Source organism: Crocuta crocuta, unplaced genomic scaffold, assembly GCF_008692635.1.
Source record: "Crocuta crocuta isolate KB4526 unplaced genomic scaffold, BGI_CrCroc_1.0 scaffold562, whole genome shotgun sequence".
NCBI classification, from domain to species: domain Eukaryota; kingdom Metazoa; phylum Chordata; class Mammalia; order Carnivora; family Hyaenidae; genus Crocuta; species Crocuta crocuta.
Window position 1 is genome coordinate 200,749 of NW_027531012.1, and position 20,971 is coordinate 221,719.

General features: G+C 43.9%; 1 protein-coding gene across 1 annotated transcript in view; it reads right to left on the reverse strand.

The window, feature by feature from the left end:
* Positions 1-11: 11 nt before the first annotated feature.
* DCBLD1 (discoidin, CUB and LCCL domain containing 1) overlaps positions 12-20,971 on the reverse strand; it is a 62,679-nt gene continuing 41,719 nt past the window's right edge. Inside the window, exons 9-18 of the mRNA XM_077770834.1 lie at positions 15,871-16,004; positions 10,623-10,663; positions 9,088-9,297; positions 8,346-8,470; positions 7,922-8,069; positions 7,714-7,821; positions 5,698-5,782; positions 5,414-5,463; positions 4,444-4,563; positions 12-1,753 (exon numbers count right to left, since the gene is read on the reverse strand). Of these exons, the coding sequence (XP_077626960.1) occupies positions 1,260-1,753; positions 4,444-4,563; positions 5,414-5,463; positions 5,698-5,782; positions 7,714-7,821; positions 7,922-8,069; positions 8,346-8,470; positions 9,088-9,297; positions 10,623-10,663; positions 15,871-16,004 (1,515 nt within the window). The 3' untranslated portion in view covers positions 12-1,259. The remainder of the gene's footprint in view (positions 1,754-4,443; positions 4,564-5,413; positions 5,464-5,697; positions 5,783-7,713; positions 7,822-7,921; positions 8,070-8,345; positions 8,471-9,087; positions 9,298-10,622; positions 10,664-15,870; positions 16,005-20,971) is intronic.

Genomic DNA, 20,971 nt, shown 5'->3' on the forward strand with positions numbered 1-20,971 from the left:
CCCATCACCATGAACAGAAAGCAAACTCAGATAAAAAGCACTGAACATGAGGTACAGCTGAGGTCCGGACTAATCTGAAATTAGAGACATACATTCAAGGGGGAAAGGTTTCTTTACAAAATCAGTTCACCCCCCAACTATCTCAGTAGAAAAGCTCGATGTGGATTTTGCCTTTTTCACTTTTGTAAGAACACACTTCAAATAACTTTTTCATATTACAATGTGCTATTTCTCAAGAAAGTCACGAAGAGTGTGGACATCTGACCTCAGCCATATTTTCAATCTGAGGTACAAAAGCATCTGTCACAGTAATTGAGACTACACTGCTATACTACCCTCATTCAATTTGCTGGGAGGGCAGTTTGAGTTGCTGTTAAGTCTCAGCTGGGGGCTTTGCAGAGTTTGAAAAGGTGAATTTGCATGTGAAGGCTGCACAGTATCTGCCAGGCCTGAGGTGAGAAAGAGGCAAAGTGGGACAGAGCCCAGGTCCCATGGGCGGGGAGGTCCTCTGGAGGACCTTCTGCTCGGGCAAGCCCCTACTGGCCGCCACACGTCCCATCTGAAGTGGAGTCTAAGGAACAGGCAGCTGCTGAGGTGGCTGTGTTGTGTTCGGTTTTCATCTATAATCGTAATTGCTAACAACCACCCTGGTGCGCTTCTCATGCTTCAAGTAATTTCATTCCTTCCGGAAGAATGTTAGCAATGCTTTTAGTTCTAGGTATCAAAGGAAAGGAAATGAGCCACAATAACAAGATTAAGTTTAAACAGACCTGCTGCTAACACGGTATCAGATAAAATACACTTAAAAAGTGAACATACTATTACATACGATTTTGCAACAGCTGCATTCTCCCACTTTAACCACTGCACAGAACTAAAATCTGATAAAGCGAACTTAAGTTACTTTAAATCATGTTAAATACAACTCTGTACAGATTGCACATTTTATACCAAAGCAGCTCAGTATCACAGAGAAATGAAAATGCTATCTGGAAATTTTCATTTTTCTAGTCCAACAAAAACCATCAGACCCTTGCCCTAAGGGTCAGAACAAAAACCAGACGCACTACTTTGTAAACAGTAGGAGTGGTGGTGGTCCCTAGGACTCCACCGCAGGATCCTATGAAATCACACACGCACTGCCTCACTCACATACACACACACTCACACTCACACACGCGCACTTGAACATGTCCCCTCTTCCAGGGCCGCACCCAGCCCGCCGCTCGGTACCGCAGCAGGTTGCTTTCACAGTGTGCTCACAAAAGAGCGGTCATGGCCGTGGGGCTGAGGGGGCTGAGGCAGTCTCTGGGGGCCGCGTAGGCGGCGCGGGCGGCCGGCTTCGGCCGCGGCTCCTGGTAGTCGGGGTGCGCGCGGTCCGCGGTCTGGCCGCCGGCGGTCGGCTGATCGTAGCCCGGGCGTTGCGCAGTGGGCGCGGGGCGCGGCGGCCTCTGGTAGGGCGCGCCCCCGGAGGACAGCGAGGGCTTGTGCGCCGGCCCCGGCCCGGGTACCCGGTACCCGGAGAAGGTGTGCGCGCGCGCCGCAGGCCGCTCCACGATGGGCGTGGCGTACTCGGGTTCGGGGTGGGTCAAGGGCAGGGCGTACTGGTGCCGGCCGGCCAGCAGAGGGCGGTCGTAGTGGCCGCCGGCTTCGGCGCTCGGCGCGGTCTCGTCCGCCTCTGTGTCCATCGGCCGGAAGGTGGAGCCCTTCCTCGCCACCGTCCCGGTGCCAATCATGAGCGGAGGCTGATAATCTGCAAGTAAAAGCGCAGGACACACACCATGTGAGTGCAACAAGGACGGCAGGGCAAGCCAGTCGTTTGCAGAGGGAGGCGCTCGGCGGAACCCACTCGGCTGGGCGCCTCATCTGTAGCAGGGGGATGAGAAAGCCGGGGATGGAAAGGGCATAGATGCCACACACACGGGCTTGCGCAACCATACTGCCGCTTTAGGAAGCCTCCACGGATCACAGGAACCCAGAGAAGACATACTATGCCTCCCCACACCTAGGGGAGCGAGAGGAAGTACCCCCTGGAGCTCTTCAACTGGCCCTTGAAATGCCAGATTTGGGAGGTGGAGGGGATACCGTGAGAAAAGGGAACAGTGATTAAAGAACCGAGAAAAAGTCAGGGGGGCCTGGGTGGCTCAGTGGGTGGAACTTCCGACCCTTGCTTTCTGCTCTGGTCACGATCTCACCTTTGGAGAGGCAGAGCCCCGCAATGGGGTTCTACGTGGTCAGCCCTGAGCCTGCTTGGAATTCTCTCTCCTATTCACCCCACCCCCCTACGGCCCCTCTCAAAATAAATAAACATTTAAAAAAAAAAACGTAAAGATCGGAAAAAAAAAAAAAATTAAGCAGTCACCACTACGGGTCTGGCAATAGCCTTGGAAAGGCCACACTTTGGGGACAGGAGTCAGAGAAAGTTATCACCAACAATGCCGGGCATGAGGAAGGAGGACCAAGGCCCCTTCCCGGACGTTCAGCCGGAAGCCGAGGAGTCACAGTCAGGAAGCCACTTGGGAGAGGAAATGTGTGGAGCGTCCGTGGGGAGGGTTAGGAACAATCGGTTCCGTTTTGGACACACTGAGGAACTGGCGACACTGGCAGGTAGAGGTGTCCAGCAGGTGAGAATGACTTCTTGGGGACAGGGAGGCAAGTCTGGGTGTAGCAGGCAAAAGTGCAAGGAAGGGCTCTCTCTTGGGAGCTCGGGAGCAGGGTGGGTGGGGCTGCTAAGGAGAGAGACTGAGGCTGAGTGAGGGCAAGAATGAGACCCCGCGGGGCTTGCACAGTCATGGAGAAGGACCACACAGCGGGGAAGGCAGGCATGCTGCACCAGAAGCGAGGCAAAAATGAAAGAGAAAGGGAGAGACAAGGGGGCCTTTCCTATCCCCGTTTTCTCTGCAAGGCAGCACGAGAACTGTCGGAGGGAAAGGAGTAAGGACGGATTTGGGTGGAGAGATGCTCTCTTTGCCCTGCAGCGGCTCCCGCAACCGTTCCACCGGGAGCTTTCTGGCTTTGATGTATTTATGCCCCACCTGGGAACTTCTGGATTGGTAAGCCTGGGGCACGGCCTAAAAGCCCGCACTTGTAGCAAGCTCCCTAATGCTTCTGGTCCTCAGAATGCACTCTGGAGAAGCTAAGCGGAGTGGGCTGTAGAGTGTGGTCTGCGGGCGCCCAAGTATCTGAGAACCGACACAAGTTTGTAAAAAAAGACAAGCACACAAATTGAGAGCAAGTGTTTAGAAACTCCCAGCAGCTTGAGACAGTATATTTACGTCCACTGAATCTAATAAAAGAATTAGAGTTTGGATTTTGTATGTCTTTTTAAAAATGTCATTACTGCTAATTTATACAATTGGCCCTTGAACAAAGGGGTTTAACTGTGTGTGTCCACTTATAGGTGAGTTTTTTTCAATACAGCACAGAGCACTGGAAATGTATTATTCTCTTTCCTGTGATTTTCTTGTTTGTTTATGTTAAGAGAGTGAAAGCGTGCGTGTGCGTGCGTGCGTGTGCAGGCAGAGGAGGGAGGGAGGGAGAGAGAGAGAGAAGGAGAGAGAGGGAGAGAGAGGGAGAGAGAGAGAGAATCCCAAGCAGGCTCTCCACTGTCAGCATAGAGCCTGACTCATGGCTGGATCCCACGAATCGGGAGATCATGACCTGAGCTGAAATCAAGAGTCAAACACTCAACTGACTGAGCCACCCAAGTGCCCCTCTTTCTTATGATTTTCTTAATAACATTTTATTTTCTCTAACTTACTTTATTGGAAGAATACAATACATAATGCAAGTAACATACAAAACGCGTGTTAACCCGTTTATGTTATTGGTAAGGGGGTAGGCAACACGTTGCTCTGGTCAGCAGTAGGCTATTAGTGGTTAAGTTTTGGGAGAGTCAGAAGTTACACTGGATTTCTGCCCGTGGCGCTGGCATCCTTAGCCCCCTTGTTGTTTAAGGGTCAACTGTACTGTATTTTATAAAAGCAATTTTCCATTTCTGACAGATTAGAAATGCTAATTTTTTCAAAGGCAAAAAATGGATCCATCTCCACAGACAGTTTGAGAAGCTTGACTCTTGGTGACGGCTTATCAGGGACACAGAGGCCATTCTAACACTGTCTCCTCTTTTCTCAAGGGCAGGAACTGGGCTTAATTCATCTTTCCAGTCCCTCTTTCTTACTGCCTTAACCAAAACCCGAGTAACAGATAAATTAAGGGCTTCCAGATTTCCATGATACCTCAGGGCCACTGCTACAGCTCCGCCATACTTCCCTCAGTGTCAGTTTGTAACACTTCGCAGAGGAAAGAGAGAAGACTGTACACATTGCTGATGTCTTGGGCCCCATCTCAACACCAGGGTTTTGTCGTATTTCCCTCCTGGTCTCCTCACTCCATGAGCAGCACTGCTGCCTGAGAACACCGTCACAGAGGCCTGACACTTACCTGCCATATCACTTGTGATGAGATCTAACTTTTGTGTCATCTCCTTTTCATTATCATAGCTGATGGTAAACTCAGATGACTGGTGTCTGGCAAAGGGATATTTGATCTGCTTCCAACAGTCTGGAATAAACAGAACACGAAACCAACAGAGAGCTCAGAAGTCTAACGCACGCAGTCTGTGTTGTGTTCCTGGACGGGCTGGATGTCAGGCCACCTTTCGCCGGCTGCCCGTGATGAATGCGGGCCTGGCTCCCAGGTTATGTGGATGGAAACAGCATGCTGAGTGGTTACAACAACAGCAAACACTACTCCATCCGTGTTTTCCACCTGTGTCTGTGAACCCATCAGGTCCCAGATTATGCCTCTGTTAGGCCACCTGGGCCTGGTTTTCCATAATCTGCAGACACAGTATTCATGTCTCAGAGGAGTCAACACATCTGGCTGCTGAGACCCTGTGCAGGTGGGGTCCCCCATTGTCCCTGAGATTCTGAGGGGTCCCGCCCTGCTGGACTCTCTGGACAATAGCTGACTCATTGCTTGGGGCATCCTAGATCCTAAGGATTCCCTGAAACCTGAACACGAACCCTGCCTGGTTCTTCCTTCGCTCTCCCAGAGTGGAAAATACAGTGGAAGCCTGAAGATGCAGAGAGTACTGGACAATGTTCAGTTCACAGGTGGGGCGTTTATAACTTCTACTGGATGCTAAGCAGTGTGGTGGCCTAAACTCCAGTGGCCAATGAAAAAATGAATGTTGATAAGCTGACGGGATAATGCTCAACAAAAGTAAAGGTCACTGGCCATGAAAACGCTCAGTTAAAATAAAGAGATAGGCCACAATATTCCATTCCTTTTAGACTTGCTAACTTTTTTAACCATGTAAGTGTGAGCCACCGACCTAATCGTACTTTTAATCAGCAGACCCTGTCCCTTCTCGAAGACAGAATAAAACTGTAGTTTCCTGTCAACCAACCTGTTTTCTGGGCCTTAGCTGATCCATACGGATTTCCTTTCTTCTTCCTCCTATGGAGACAAAAAAAATCCTACTTGAAAGGGTTTCTAAGTGATAAGTACGGTTTATAAAATAATAACTTGGTTTCTACCTCTACACAACTTGCTTTTAAAACATAAATTAACTTTTTATCTTGGCCAAAGTAATGCCGCTTTTCTACCCACAAGCACCCGAAAAGCAAACATTTTGGTCTTGTAATTAGTTGCATGATTAGAGAAGAAATTTTAAAATGTCAAGTCACATACTTTCGAAGGGCGGCAAAGATTCCCGTTCCAGCAATCAGCAGAGCCAGGACCACCAGTGGAATAGCCACGGTTGTGATGTTTATTCCTGAGAAGGGGGGAAGCCACACATTACAACAGAAAGGAAATGAAACCAAACTGCTCAATCTAAACCCGACCAGTGATTTGAAAGGTCTTCAACAGTTTAACAAATGGGAAAAATGAGTATGAGCATTTACTGATGTCAGAAAGCAAAAAGAGAGGATTTCAAATCCTGGCTAAAGGGGTGCCTGGGTGGTTCAGTAGCTTAAGTGCCTACTCTTGATTTCGGCTCAGGTCATGATCTCACAGTTCATGAGATCAAGCCCCGCATCGGGCTCTGTGCTGACAGCACGGACCTGTTTGGGATTCTTTCCCGAGCTGTGTGCGCTCTCTCTCTCTTGCTTGCTCGCTCTCTCTCTCCCCACCCCCCGCCTCGCCCCCACTCTCTCTCTCCCTCTCTCAAAATAATTAACATTTTAAAAACAATAAATAAATAAAACAAAATCCTGGCTAAAGTTTAGGAAAATAAATTTTGGGTTTTGTTTTTCCAAAAAGGCAATTTTAATGGTCCTCAGGGATTAACACTTACTCTGAGCTTGTTGGGACCATATTAGACTCCCATATCAGAACTGAAGGGGAAGGTTTACAGCGGGCCCACCCAGGTGGCCAGGAGCTACTCAGAGAGATAAATGACTTAAGCACAGGGAAGAGCNAGTAGCTGGGGGTGGAGGGAGGGGAGAGGAGCTCCATGCTTCCCGTTACCAGGGCTTTGGAGCTGTGCACTGAGAGGAAATGCAGGCTGATGACCTCAAACAGCATTTCCACTCTGCTGCATGGAACAGTGTCTTCCTACTTTAAAAAAGGAAATCACTCGAACAGCCACTAAAGCAGGCCCAAGCTTGTAGAAAGTAGGCAAACTAAAGGAGAAATATTTGTTCTTTACCCTTTATCTGCGATCCCTGGGAGGAAAACAATGGGGTGATCAGGAGTGGAAATGTGTAGTTTGTGAAAGGGGGGGATAAGTTCCTTCGAAAGAAGCAAATGTTATGTGAATAACACTGGTGTTATTAACAAGAGTGGAAATTTGGGATAAATCTAACAATTTAAACTTCCAACAGGGGAATGGTTAACTAAGTGATAATACAGCCATATGAGAAAATAATATAAAGGTATTAACAACCGTGTTTTGCAACGATTTTATAACGTTGGAAGATGATCATAATACAATGTTAAGTGAAAAATATATGCTACAGAACAAATTATAGGTTTTCCTCAAAGTTATTAACATAAGTATAGTTGATTGGATATAGAGGAATATGGTGATTATCTACAAATGCTAATTTATGGCTTATTTTTATTTTCTTATTTATTTATCTAATTTTTCTGAATTTTATAAAATTAATATGCATATTATTTTATATTCTGAAAAAGTAAATGTACTCTTAATGTTTATTGCTTGAACTGATGATACATTTACATGTTCAAACTTCAAAAAGTATAAAACAGTCTCCCTCCTACCTCTATTCCTTCTCTATGGGAAGCCAAATTATGTTTCTTGACCTTCTTCCAGAGATACCAGAATGATTATACATATATATTCATTCTTTATCCCTCCTTTTTTACACGCATGGTAGAGTGCTATATAGACTGTCCCATACCTTGCTTATTTTTTTAAGTTTGTCGTCATATCTCCGAGAGCTTCCTATATTACAAACACACTGATTTTTCATGGCTGCAGAGTATCCAACTCGTGCGTGTGCTATTATTTTTCCAAAAAACATTCACCCAGTGGTTGAAGGGCAAACACTACTTCTTCTGTTTACAATATTGCAACGAATGGCTGTAAATATACATCCTTTTACACATATCCAGCTACCTCTGAACCATCTGACTTCAGACATTCATATGACAGAGACAAGTTTTTGTTGAAGTCACTGTCATATCAGACGGAGTGTAGTCACACTCCTTAGGAAAGCACGAAACAGTAAACTGCTCTACCTGTGGGGATTTCTTCCGAGGGGACAGATTCTGTGATTATCTCATCTCCTTTTGCAGTCGAACCAACAGTACTTGGACTTGTTTTGCGCCACACCAATGAATCATTATCTGAGGTAGAGGAAGTATCAGGAAAACCACATTAGTAACAACAATTTGTGAAAGGGCATAACCAGAATCAACTAACCTGCTGGCTTGCCCTGAGTCCTACCTTGTGTAATCTGGCACCCAAAGAGCTCCACGTTCAAGGCTATCCTCTGATGCCACGTCTGGGGGACAACCCGCACGTATCTGGCCACGATGGGAGGGATAAAATTATTCCTCACTGGATCCCGAAAATTAGAGTTGCCCTGAAACACCTGGGGAAACAAAGAACTGTGACCTGCGGATGCTATTAGTTAGTTCCTAGGTCTTTCTCCACCCACTCGTACCTGGTTATATGACACCAAAGCCAGGATTCTATGTCTGTTGTAGTTTTGCAGACACACTTGAGAATGAATTTACAGGGCTTTGCCAACAAAGGCTGAGTTACCTAACGAAGGTGGTGCTACAAACCTGCTTTCTTGAAACGCACTGGTAAGAGTATCTGGAGACCTGCTCTCCTACTCAGTTCCTTCCTCCAAAGTTTCTCTTACCTTCTCTTTATTATTTGCAATTCCTTTATAGGTCCTCCACTGGGAGTTGTTGTTTTTGAACTTCATCACAAAACTCTTAACATAAAAGTTGAAATTCGACTGTGTGGATCCTGTGGTCATAATTCCTTGTAAGAAAACATTATTGACAGGTTAGTTTTTAAAATATATATAGCATGTATTACAGTCTTAGGTTTCTTTTCCTTTTTTTTTCCTCACTTGAAATCTCAAATCATTTTACAAACCAATTTTGCTTATTTGCATTTAGAAACCTGATCACAGATGAGTGTTCCATACTGACAATATGCCATACAGAGGTTTCCTCATTGCAGGGTGGGCTTTTTTTTTTTTTTTTAATTTATTTATTTATGAGTGAAAGAGAGTATGAGTAGGGGAAGGGCAGAGAGAGGAGGAGAATCCCAAGCAGGCTGCATGCTGTCAGTGCAGAGCCTGATGTGGGGCTCAATCCCATGAACCTGGGATCATGACCTGAGCCAAAATCAAGCGTCCCAGACACTCAACTGACCGAGCCACCCAGGCACCCTACAGTGTGGGCTTTCTACTCCCTACATCCATACTTAAAATCTGCATGTGGGCTCTGCCCAGAGACACAATGAGAAGGTTTGTTCGTTACTTTTAGAAAAGACAGAAGACTTTGAGGTAGAGAGAGCGGCTCTATATAACTCAAAAACATAATGTGAACAGCAAGTAATTTTGCATTTGTGAAACTGTACTGTGTCAGTACCTGTTATTTTCTTTTTCTCTCCCAAATCAGTCTCCAGCCATTCTCGATGTCTGCGGTTCTTGCTGCTGTCCCTGGAAGCCCACGATAGGTCTTGGTCCTTCAGCTGGGTTTGGCCAGGAGACCAATGAGCTTGCTCTCCCATCTCACTGACCCACTGCCAAGTTGTTCTGATTTGCGTATCAGGCTCCAAACTCAATGATCTGCTGCAACCTAAAAAAAAAAAAAAAAAGGCCAGGAAAAGTCCTTCATATATAAACACAAAATGAAAAAAAAAAAAAAGTATTCCATCTCATCTAGAATTATTCAGTTGATTTATTACCATTCTGATATCAAATCAACTGTTTAATTACTAGTTTTTTAATGACCCAGACTCTCATTTGATTAATTGTACTGTAGTATCTTGAAATTGTTGCTGCTCTTTTTTAAATGGACCTCACTAAAGTCACACCCCCTATAATGACATCCTTGTCCCCATTATAGCTTTTCCCTTCTCAACTTCTAAATTCACCCTCATTTCAGCAAAGTGAAATGTGTTTTAAAGGCAATGTGGAGGTTAGCAAATAAAGGCCACACTCCTCTCCCAGGACAAAGAGACATATTCATACCATTCTCTTTGAAATATTTTCCTTTATGCTGAGAGAATATTTACATAGAATGTATTTCATGATAGAGGGACTAAAAAGCCTTTATTTTACATACTTATGTTTAATTGCTTTATTCAAGAAAAACCACAAATTAAACTGTAATATTCAAAAGGTTTTTCTGTTAAAATCTAACATAAAGGAATTTATCTTAAAATAAATGTCATTTCAAATTTTCATTCTTTTTTGGCAAAAGTTTGAGACAGCTGAGATTATAAAGAAAATATTTTCTACTTAATGATAATTGAGCTACTGTCTTGTGTATTTTTAAGTCACAGCATACTTGGTGCTGTGTGACCTGTGAAAAAAGAGAAAAATAAAATCCTTTAAACTATATCATTGAAGGGATATGAAAGAATAAAATAACCACTTAAGATTCTAAAATGTCAAATTCTTTTTATTTATTTATTTTTTATTTATTTTTATTTTTGAGAGAGCACAAGTGAGCAAGGGGCAGAGAGAGGGAGGGAGGGAGAGAGAATCCCATGAGGGGCAGAGAGAGAGGGAGAGAGTATGGAGCCAGAAGCAGGGCTCGAGTTCACCTGATGCAAGGCTTGAACTCACAAACCGAGAGACCATGACCTGAGACAAAGTCAGGTTTTTAACCGACTAAGCCACCCAGGCACCCCACAAATTCTTTTTTTTAATGTTTATTTATTTATTTTGAAAGACACAGACAGACAGACAGACTGAGAGCAGGGGAGGAGCAGAGACAGAGGTTGAGAGAGAATCTCAATCAGGCTCCACACTGAGTGTGGAACCTGACGTGGGGCTTGATCTCATGACCATGAGATCATGACCTGAGCCAAAATCAAGAGTCAGACACTTAACCACCGACTGAGCCACCCAGATGCCCCTAAAGTATCAAATTCTTAAGGAAAACATGATCCTTACCATCAGAGGTAAAAAGAAATCGCTTGTCTGACAGGGAACCGCTGAAATAATAAACACAAACACGAGGAAGTGAGTTGCTTACCTGGATCTTAATGACTGACACAGCACTGCAGCACAGGGTTCATAGAGCCTTCCCACACCTCATGTGATCTTCACCGCACCCCAGCAAGGCTCTAATTATCATTGTCACTGGTGTTTTATAGACCAAGAACTCAGGACCACAGGAGGTAAGCAACTTTCCTAAAGTCACCCAGGTGATAAGTGGCCGGGACTCTGAGTCACTGCTGTTGGATCAAAATCTTGTGCTGTTTCCATCATGCCACATTGTATTGGGAAGGAAAGTACACATACACCATCTTAGGAACAGCCCTCAATCCCAATTAATTAATACCCAGCAACAGAGGCAAAAGGAATAATGACTGCCCTGAATATTCCCTTTGCTTCCGTCGTCACCTTAAAGCATCCCAATCGTTGTCAATCATTAAGGACCACTGAGAGAAATGAAGAAGACTGGACACTTTTAGAAAAATGACGATGGGTCATGCCCCAGCAGTGCCGTTCTGGGGACAGCCTCAGCTCAGTCTCTCTCCAGTCATACTCCTACCTACTGTAGCAACTGACGCCAAGCCATGAACCAGCTCCTGCTTCCGGATGACAAAGTACAGCTGGAGAAAATTCATTGCATCCCGCTGAGCTGGACCTGGCCTTCATCCCTGGGCCTGTGGACTCCAGTGCTTTCACAGCTTGAATTACTCACACAGGCAAACAGCACATCAGCCTCGCTCTGCACTTGTCTCCTTCAGTGGAGAAGAGATTCCGAAGGCCTGCGACTGTATTTACCTTTTAGTAAATCCCTTCTCAACTTAGCAGTGTAAAAATACATAGAATAAACAGAAAATCTTGAAGTCTCAAGATTAATCTTACGTGCATCATACTTATTATATTAGATACTAGAGATAAACAGAGAGAGAGACGCCACTCCTGTGATCAGTTATTTTACAATCTGAGAGTACTGCTTATTATTTTAAATGTTTAACTCTGCATTATGTGCGGTGCCAGTGGACAGAAAGAGTACCAAACTGTGACATCCACAGAGAACCCAGAAATAGTCTGGACAAGAGCTTAAGAATCTTCCCAACAAAGCTTGGTTGCTGTTGTTGCTTAGAAGTACCAGGTAGTCAAAGTCGCTGGAATGGACTTTTTCTTTCCCATTCCTTGTCCACTCGCAAGCAGAGACTCCACAGCCCTCCTCTTCCACATTAAGGTTCTGCGATAACCTGAATATAATGCAGGCACCAATCACTTCTGACATGAAAACACAGACCCACTGGGGTCGCAGGACTTGCCTGAAGTCAGGGGGTGGCCAAGTCTGGGTGAAGATCCAGCTCTTCTAACTTAACAAAAAAAGGTGCACATTGTTGCAAGTCGCCATTTAAAGTTTTCTTAATTTATTCAGAACCTCCATTTGACTTTTTTCCAGTTTTTATAATATTCTGGCATGAAGTAACCCACTTGAAATTTTGCCCAAATAGGCGCACGTGATCCTGCCGCAACCCAGAGGACCTAAACTCGCTCCCACTGCCAGGAGACACTGATGTATTTATTCTGCTGTTGCTGAAAAACAGGAGTTACGGAAAGAAGGATAACTGGAGTTAACCCCGGGAAGACACCTCCAGGGTGGCTTCTAACACCTCTCTGCCTGGCTCTTTCCCCTATCAGCTGGAATATGTTTTTCCATTTCACTCTAGTCAACTAACTAAACACAACCACTAGAGAATTCTATTGGTAAATGGGCCTTCTCTTTTAAAAATGAAAATGCCCCAGGAGGCTGGATTTCTGAGGCATTCACACATCAAGGTGAATGAATTCCATCAGATTACCGGATTTGCAAGCCTTCCCAGAGGGCTAGAGAATGTCTGGTGTCAACTGAAAGAAAAGCCTTCCCTGCTGATGGTTTGAGCCTTCACCCTCTGTATGAGGTCAGCCTCTCTTCCTGATTCCATTCTGGTCTCCTCAAATCAAGGAAGTGAGCTGACCCAGATGAATCCCAGAAGAACCTTAGATATTTACTTTAGGGACTCCTTCTTCCTCAGCTGTACTGCTTCCTTCTGTGTTTTTTCCTGAACACCAAACAATCATGTGTGGGAACAGAAGTTCAATGACCGCAAACAGTGTACAGTGGTTCCCCAGCAGCAAAACAGCGTGGATGAAAACAACTGCTCCCTGAAGATTTAGGAATCGAAATAAGTGGAGGAGATGTAGTCACATGTGGTGGACTCTTCTCTGCTCAGTACAAAAAGTCAAAGCAAAATCAGAGCTAGAAAGAAGGGAGCTTGATATAATTCTGGACTTTCTATTTGCACCAAAACAAAAATCGAACAACTTGTTCAAATAACTACATGGAATATGGAACAAAACTCTTCCTAAGTCATTAATGGTTTCAATTTCTGTACTCTTACCTTTGCATCAACGTTTAATTTCAGATTACATAAAGCAACTTCATCTGTATTAAGCCCAGAAGTAACTAAGAACATGTCTACTTTTATGCAACAGTATAAAAAAACTAGAAAAGTTTTTTCAAAACTAAAATAAAATCCTGGGAGTACAAATTAAACTTCTTGCAGCCCTATTCTTCTATAAAAGAAGCACTGAAATGTACACAAACATAGGCAAGAGAGTCCAAAAAACAGATTTAACACCAAAGGTCAATTCTTTGCTCCTATTTGGAGACGTAGCAACATCAAACAAATCTGGGCCACAGCTTCCTAAAGTAGCGCCTGAGTATCAACACATCAAACCATAAAACATGTCAACAAAAACAGATCCTTGAGAGTCAAGATCAAGCTGGCATTTACAACTTACTGTGCACTTTTACTATAAATCAGATATAATACTTATGTTCCAGGCAAACCAGAAGAGACTCTTAAATACAGAGAACAAACTGTGGGTTGATGGGGGTAGGGGAAAGGGGAAAGTGGGTGATGGGTACTGAGGAGGGCATTTGTTGGGATGAGCACTGGGTGTCGTACGTAAGCCAATCTGACAACAAATTATATTTTTTATAAAAAAAAAAGATGAATCTGAAAAAAAAAATTATGTTCTAAGAAGTCTGAGGCAAATACATAAGGGAAAAATATATGTACATACGTATGTGTATATATGTATGTATATACAATACATGAATATATACTTATATATAGTACATGTGTATGTACATATACGTATGTATGAAATACATGTATGTGCATACATAAAAGTGAACTTATGACACACACACATATACATTTTATTTATTTGAGTAAGGATTTTAGTTTCTAAAGGCACTCTGTTACTAAGCTTTTAGGTCTTAAACTCTGGCACAAATTTGGGAGTAATCTGTGTTTGCATGTTCAGACAATATAAAAAGAACACTTTGGGGCATGTCAAAATTACAAGTCCTATCCAGAGGGAAGGTAGAGGGGAGTCTTATCCAGAGCAAGCAGAGAACACAAACACAGCGTGGTGAGCCTGCACCTCCAGAGTATGTGGATGACTGCCTTTTATATACCACATACAGTGTCACTTGCATTGCCTGTGGAAGACTTGGACTGAACAGCCTCTCCTGATACCCCCACCTGCATCCCTGACTCAGAATTACTAGTGGGAGCTCTGCCTTTTCCCCTCAGCCACCCACCAGCCAGGACCCTGGACGTGAGCATGGTGAGCTGACCGCCACAACTCCTCTGGTGTCCCCCCTTGGGCCTTGGCTCTGCTCCCAGGTCCCCAGATGCTTTGTTCCCATCTTCCACCAAACCCAAGGTCCGCTTCCTTCGTGCAGGTGACCTAACGAACTTCAGTCACTGCTTCTAAATCCCCTCCCTTGTGAGCTTAGGCCAACGCCCCAATCCAGAAGTGAGTTTTAGTCTCTTTAAGTTCACTTGTGAGTTCTTTGAAACTTAAGATACATTTGCCTATAAAAATAATCTTATAACTTGTGGTCAGAATCCCTATTTGAAGCACCAGATTGCTAAACTAAGCTAGAATGCATGTAAATACAAAGTAGAAGGGGAAGGGAAAAATTACTGCGTAACTTTTTCAACATGACATCAGAGGCACTATATGCTAACTAGGAAACCTATCTACCCCCTTTTGTAGTTTTTTTTAACCAGATGAGATGGCCCACATCCACTGGGAGAATGGAGCAGGGAAGCATGATGATCATGTTCCTTCTGCACGCAAGCAGGGACCACACCAAAATGGCGGGACAGGGCCGGCGGTGGGTGGGGAGAGGGCAGCGGGGGGGGATATCCGCACACACACTAGGGAGTGGTAGGGAATACAGGCCTTGACCTACTTTTTCCTACTTTTGGATCCCGAAATGTCTGCAGTCTCTGTCTTGTGCCATATCCTCAAGACCAAGGCTATGTGACAATCTGTCTAAAAAACACAGGGTCATGGTAGCAGGAAGACATTTCTGGGGCAGATAGGGAGGGAGGAAGCAAGACATAAACATGTGGCTCGCGGATCACCTTTCTCTCATATGGCATCCACCCAAGGAAAGCCTCCCTCTGGCCCCGTTCAAGCTGCCTGTTTCTATGGGTGGACACCTGGACCACAAGGCCGGCTTATATTTACGTCTAACAGCTCCGGCTTTCTACTCCAGAAGCTGAAGAAACCTAAAAGCATTAAAAGCTCAGGTTGAATGTTTAAACAACTGAGCAACTGACATGTTTTTCTTTCATAAAGCTAAACAAGCGGAGGATAACAGCAAACAGAGAGGTTAATGTTAATAACAAAAGTCCTCTTTTTTTTTTCACTTCCCAACTATTACGCGTCACTAAGAGACTGTCTCTAAGGATCGTCTAGGGGAGCTTGGTGGTTCTATGGGGGCTTATTTCAGTTCTCTGTGTCCTTCAGTATCTGTGGTAATATTGGAGACAACAGGTAATTTACTACAACTGGAAAAACTGAAAACAAACAGGCTTTGTTCTCTCCTACTCAAGCACCTGAGAGTAGAAATGCTCCTCTGCCCTAGAATTTCAGATGTATGCTACTTTAATTTACTTGTCAGCATGACCAGTGAGCTCTTTTATTGTTGCATTTATCTTCCACAAAGACACCATAAATGCTGCTTTAAGCATTCACACACATTCCTCCCAGCTGACAAACCCTTGAGATCATATGCCCACTGCCCTCTTTCAAAACTGTGAGCTGACAAATCATGCCTTTGGGGTTACCTTCCACTCAGAACAGAAGACAAAGTACTTACTCTTTTGAGAGCACACCATTGGCGAGGATTCCTTCATACCGACTTATCCCTTTGCGCTGAAGCACGCTGATCTGACCTCCCAACTCATCTGCAATTACTCCTGCGTGGATGGCGGCTTTGCACAATACAGAGGTCTGAAATACAGCAAAGTCATCACTCACAGCTACTCAAGAATACATTAAAATATGGTGGGCGTTTTCCATTTTGTTATAACACGTGGTCAGGATCCCTACTTGACCCGTGACATTGCTACACTGTAATTCATTTACAAAAAAGTAGAAGAGAAGGGGGAATATTATTGCATAAGTACCTCAGAATGACATCAGAGTCACCAATTTATGCCAACTTGGGAACCCATCCATTAGAAGAGGAAGTAGGTAATTTAGTAGTGGTGACCCCTCAGTGAATAACGAACACCTCCCATGGTCATGCCCTTGTGTGGGCACCTCCCACTGACTGCACTGGGCCAGGTAGCTTGTTTGTTCTACTGCAGAGAACATGGCCCAACCAACTGCCACACATGTCACTGTGGCCACCTATGACACTCTGCCCCCAGAAAGGGGAGATTAAGAACTGACCAGCCAAGGGGCGCCTGGGTGGCTCAGTTGGTTAAGCCCCTTACTTCAGCTCAGGTCATGGTCTCACAGTTCATGAGTTCAAGCCCTGCATCGGGCTCTGGGCTGACAGCTCAGAGCCTGGAGCCTGCTTCGGATTCTGTGTCCCCTTCTCTCTCTACCCCTCCCCTGCTTGCACTCACTCTCTGTCTCTCAAAAATGAAGGGAAAAAAAAAAAAAAAAGAACGACCAGCCCAAATTGCTGACCCACAAACTCATCAACAAATAAAATGGTTATTTTAAGCCACTCAATTTTGGGGTGGCTTGTTAAGCAAAAATAGAAATAACTTCTCAGTTTCTTATATCTGGTTTACCAGATATACATACTAAGGATCCTTTGAGAAGGTCAATCTTCCATACCACAGCTTCGTTTTATAATTAGAGACTGAACAAGGCATTAAAAACAAAATAGTGATATCAGCCACAGAATATTAAGTGGAACAAAAGACTTCATAAAGGTCTTAGAGCAATGGTGATGAACATCCCAGGGCCCACAGCCTCCACCTCATTTCCTGAGTCTCTCTGGGAGGGTCAGACAGCTAGCGCCTGCAAAGGCCTCCAAATTGGCTGCCTGTGTGTGTCACAGATGGAGCAGGAGCACCTGACTGGCCGATTACCAGGTGGCCTGGCGGTTTGGACTGGCACATTAGAAGTGGGGCTGGAGGAAGGACTGAAACTTTTCCATGGGGTGCCCACGCCCCTAGGTCCCCATGGGCACAGACCTGCCTGGGAGGGTGGTTAGGCAGTGAGCCCAGGACTGAGGGGCTGAGAAACATCATTTTCTAAATAATCCTTAGCAATGCCCCCACTTCTCCATGATGGCTAATGCCAACATGGGAAGAGCAGCTCATGAAATTATGTCTCGATAAGTGGACTTGGGAATTTCTGTGTTAATGACAACGTTGTTACTTTAATTGCAGTGGAAAAAAAAATCTCTTGGATTTAGGTTACAATATCTGGGAGACTGAGGAGACCAACCATATTTTGTTATAATTGTGGTTGCAATAAAATTGAGAACTTCTGTGATCTTTAGAGAGTGTATATTTCCCAAACTAGATTAGATTTGGGGAAATGAGTCAGTCTTGCAATAATGGCTATCAGAATAAAAAGAGGGGGACAGTTCCTGACAGAGAAGATATAAAAGAATGTTGAAAGATGGATGCAGACACAATCCTCTTTGATTTTGGAGAAAAAAAGTATTAGAAGATGAGAAAAAGACCGTATTTTGTTTTATTTTATTTATTTTTATTGTTTTTAAGTTTATTTATTGATTTTGAGAGAAAGAGAAAGTGCAGGAGGGGCAGAGATGGAGAGAGAGAATCACAAGTAGGCTCCACACTGTCAGCACGGAGCCCAATGTGGGGCTCAAACTCATGAACTGCAAGATCATGACCTGAGCCAAAATCAAGAATCAGATGCTTAACTGGCTGAGCCACCCAAATAGCCACCCCTATTTTGTTTATTAACTTTTAGGCAGAGCGAGTGAGCATGAGCTGGGGAGAGGCAGAAGGACAGAGAGACTCGGAAGCAGGCTCCACTCTTAGTGCAGAGCCCAGTGCAGGGCTTGATCCCACCACCCTGGGATCATGACCTGAGCCCAAATCAAGAGTCAGATGCTCAAACAACTGAGCCACCAAGGTGCCCCCAAAACAGTGATCTTTAAACTAAATAGGCAGCTTGTGTTTTTCTTTTTTCTGAATGTTCCTTCCTTAAAAAGGTTTGTTACCACTGTTGTGGATTTTTGAAGTACAAAATGGAGCAGCCGGTTGTGACAGAAAAGCCTTGAATTTAAATTAGGCAACTTAGTTCATCATCCTGGCTTTGCATCTAACTCTACTCGGTGTGCCTAAGTCATGTCACTGCTCTGGATCCGGCCCCCCCATTTCTCTGTACAATGAAAAGGGTGAACTGCATGATGTCTAGTATCTTTTCTAACAGTCCATTACCTTGTGATTCTAATGGGCACCCTATGTACCTACTATAAGGTCCACGCAGGCCTGCCTGGGTCTCTCGGCCCCAAGATGAAAAGCAACTGGTCCAGTGGTCTACTGGGCAGATAAGCCCACTGTCCCTGGGATCACTGATCTTCCTTGGAATTTGTTCTGGGGCTGGGTGGTCTTTAACGCAGGAGCCCTGCCTAGTGGAGAGCTCTCCCTGGACTGGGCATGTTCCAAGGACTCCCCGGTTATAAGAGGACAGGTTTACAGGTCAATCAGCAGTAGGACCTACCGGCGTCACTGGCCAACACACATTCCCACTTTCCGTAGTAATCAGCATTGAGGGATCCCAGGAGCATATACCCTTTTAATGGAACGTATTCAACTGCAGTTCACATTTTTCCACTGATGCAGGTAACAGGATACAACTCCAGGAGAGTAACCACCAGATCTGGCTATTACATCATTATGATAAAATTATCAGCCCCTTCCGGATTATTTTAAGAAAAACAAAATTCCTCGCTCACCAAATCAACTTAAATAAAATAGATGTTTACTTAAATTGGAGCTTTTTGCTGTGCACTTAAAATTTTTACTTTCACTGACTTGATTTTTGTAAATATCCTTTTGAAGAGGAAATTTATACTTTGGTTTTCTAGTGATTTTTGAGGTCTATGCCTCACTGAAATGTGAATATAGGAAAGCCACATCACAAGCCTATGTTAACTGGTGAATTTGCTTCAACTCAAATGAAATAATTTACATGTAATTCTTCATTTACATTTCCTCAGACATCTAAGAATACCTGCATGGCTCACAAAATTGCAGGTTGATGGGATTAAACATTTCTAAAGTTTACTAACCATAGAACATGGCTAAACAGATCAGAAGTAAGACTACATCAAGCTTTTTTTTTTTTTAATGTTTATTTATTTATTTTGAGAGATAGGGAGAGAAAGCACGCTTTTGAGCATATGCTCTCAAGACTATGTCGAGACTACACTGACTTTCAAAGCGATTATCAAATCATCCCAGAACTGGAGTTATTTTCCTATGTCTTCCTTAGGAAAAGTCATCTTGTATGGGAAAATATTGACAAAGTATTAAAATAAAATTTAATATAAAAGTAAACACTTCAGGAGTGCCTGGGTGGCTCAGTTGGTTATGTATCCAATCTTGATTTCAACTCAGGTCATGATCTCATGGTTCATGAGATGGAGCCCTGCATTGGGGCTTGGGATATTCTCTCTCTCTCTCTTCTCTTCTCTTCTCTCCTCTTCTCTCTCTCTCTCTCCCCCACTCATGCTCTCTCTCCCAAAATAAATAAAACTTTAAAAAAAGCAAACACTTCAGATTGCATCTAATAAAACATGAATAAAGCACATGTTTTAAAATGATAGTAAAATGTTAAATTATATAAATATGTTCCACAGTCTCTCCTATGAATTGGCTATGAATTGGTCCTATGTTCCTACAGTCTTTGTAATTACCATATTGGCAACATTTTCTTTTTCTTAATTTTTTTCTAATGCTTATTTATTTTTGAAAGAGAGAGACAGAGCACAAGCAGGGGAGGGGCAGAGAGAGATTGAGGCACAGAATTCGAAACAGGCTCCAGGCTCTCAGCTGTCAGCACAGAGCCCAATGTGGGGCTTGAATTCACGAACCATAAGATCATGACCTGACCCAAAGTGAGATGCTTACCTGAGACTGAGCCACCCACGTACCCTGGCAACATTTTCTTTGCAAAAGCTATTTGCACTCATTTTAGAAATATTGGAAAATATGAAAAAAATCACTCATACTGCTTGCTATCACCTGGAAACAAGCACGTGCTATTATAATGTATTTCCCTGTGGCTTTTTGTGGGTGTGTAAATCGGCCTGGTTTCTCCCCTTCTCCTCCTAAACCAGGAGCACACTATATATACTGTCCTCCTTTATTCTACAATACTTCTTGAATATTCTGGGGGTATGGAGAACTTCCTGAAACAAGTGATGTCTTAAAAGCAGATGGTACAGTCAGCAGACTTGGGAGAAGGTGCCAAGAGAGAAACTATTCTAGGGCCTTTTTATTTCTGGTTTTCGGGTAAGGCAGGTCTCAAAGAGAAGCCCATCCTACTTAACTAGTGTGGCAAGCATATACCAATCCAGATGCCTTAATTCATCAGTCAAGGAGACAGATTCACAGAACCTTAAGAATTCAAAAAGAGCTTTAAAGTTCTCCACCGATACTTCTTGACAGACTGTGACTTTCTCCGCCCCACAGCACCTTCCCACATATATATAGGCCATGTCTGACCAATGGTTTAACATCTACAGTTGACACTTCTGGGGACTAGAGCTCACCATTTCTTAAGACATCTGATTCCATTTTGCACTGCTCAATTATTCCTTACATGTAACTAAAATTGGCTTCTCTATAACGTTCACCCCCTAACCCTAGTTCTGCCTTTGGGAACAACATAGAATGAACCAATTCCTTTTCTGTAATTGTTCTTTAAGACAACATACTTCTTCCCTGATACAGAGCATCTGTTTCTTCAATAGC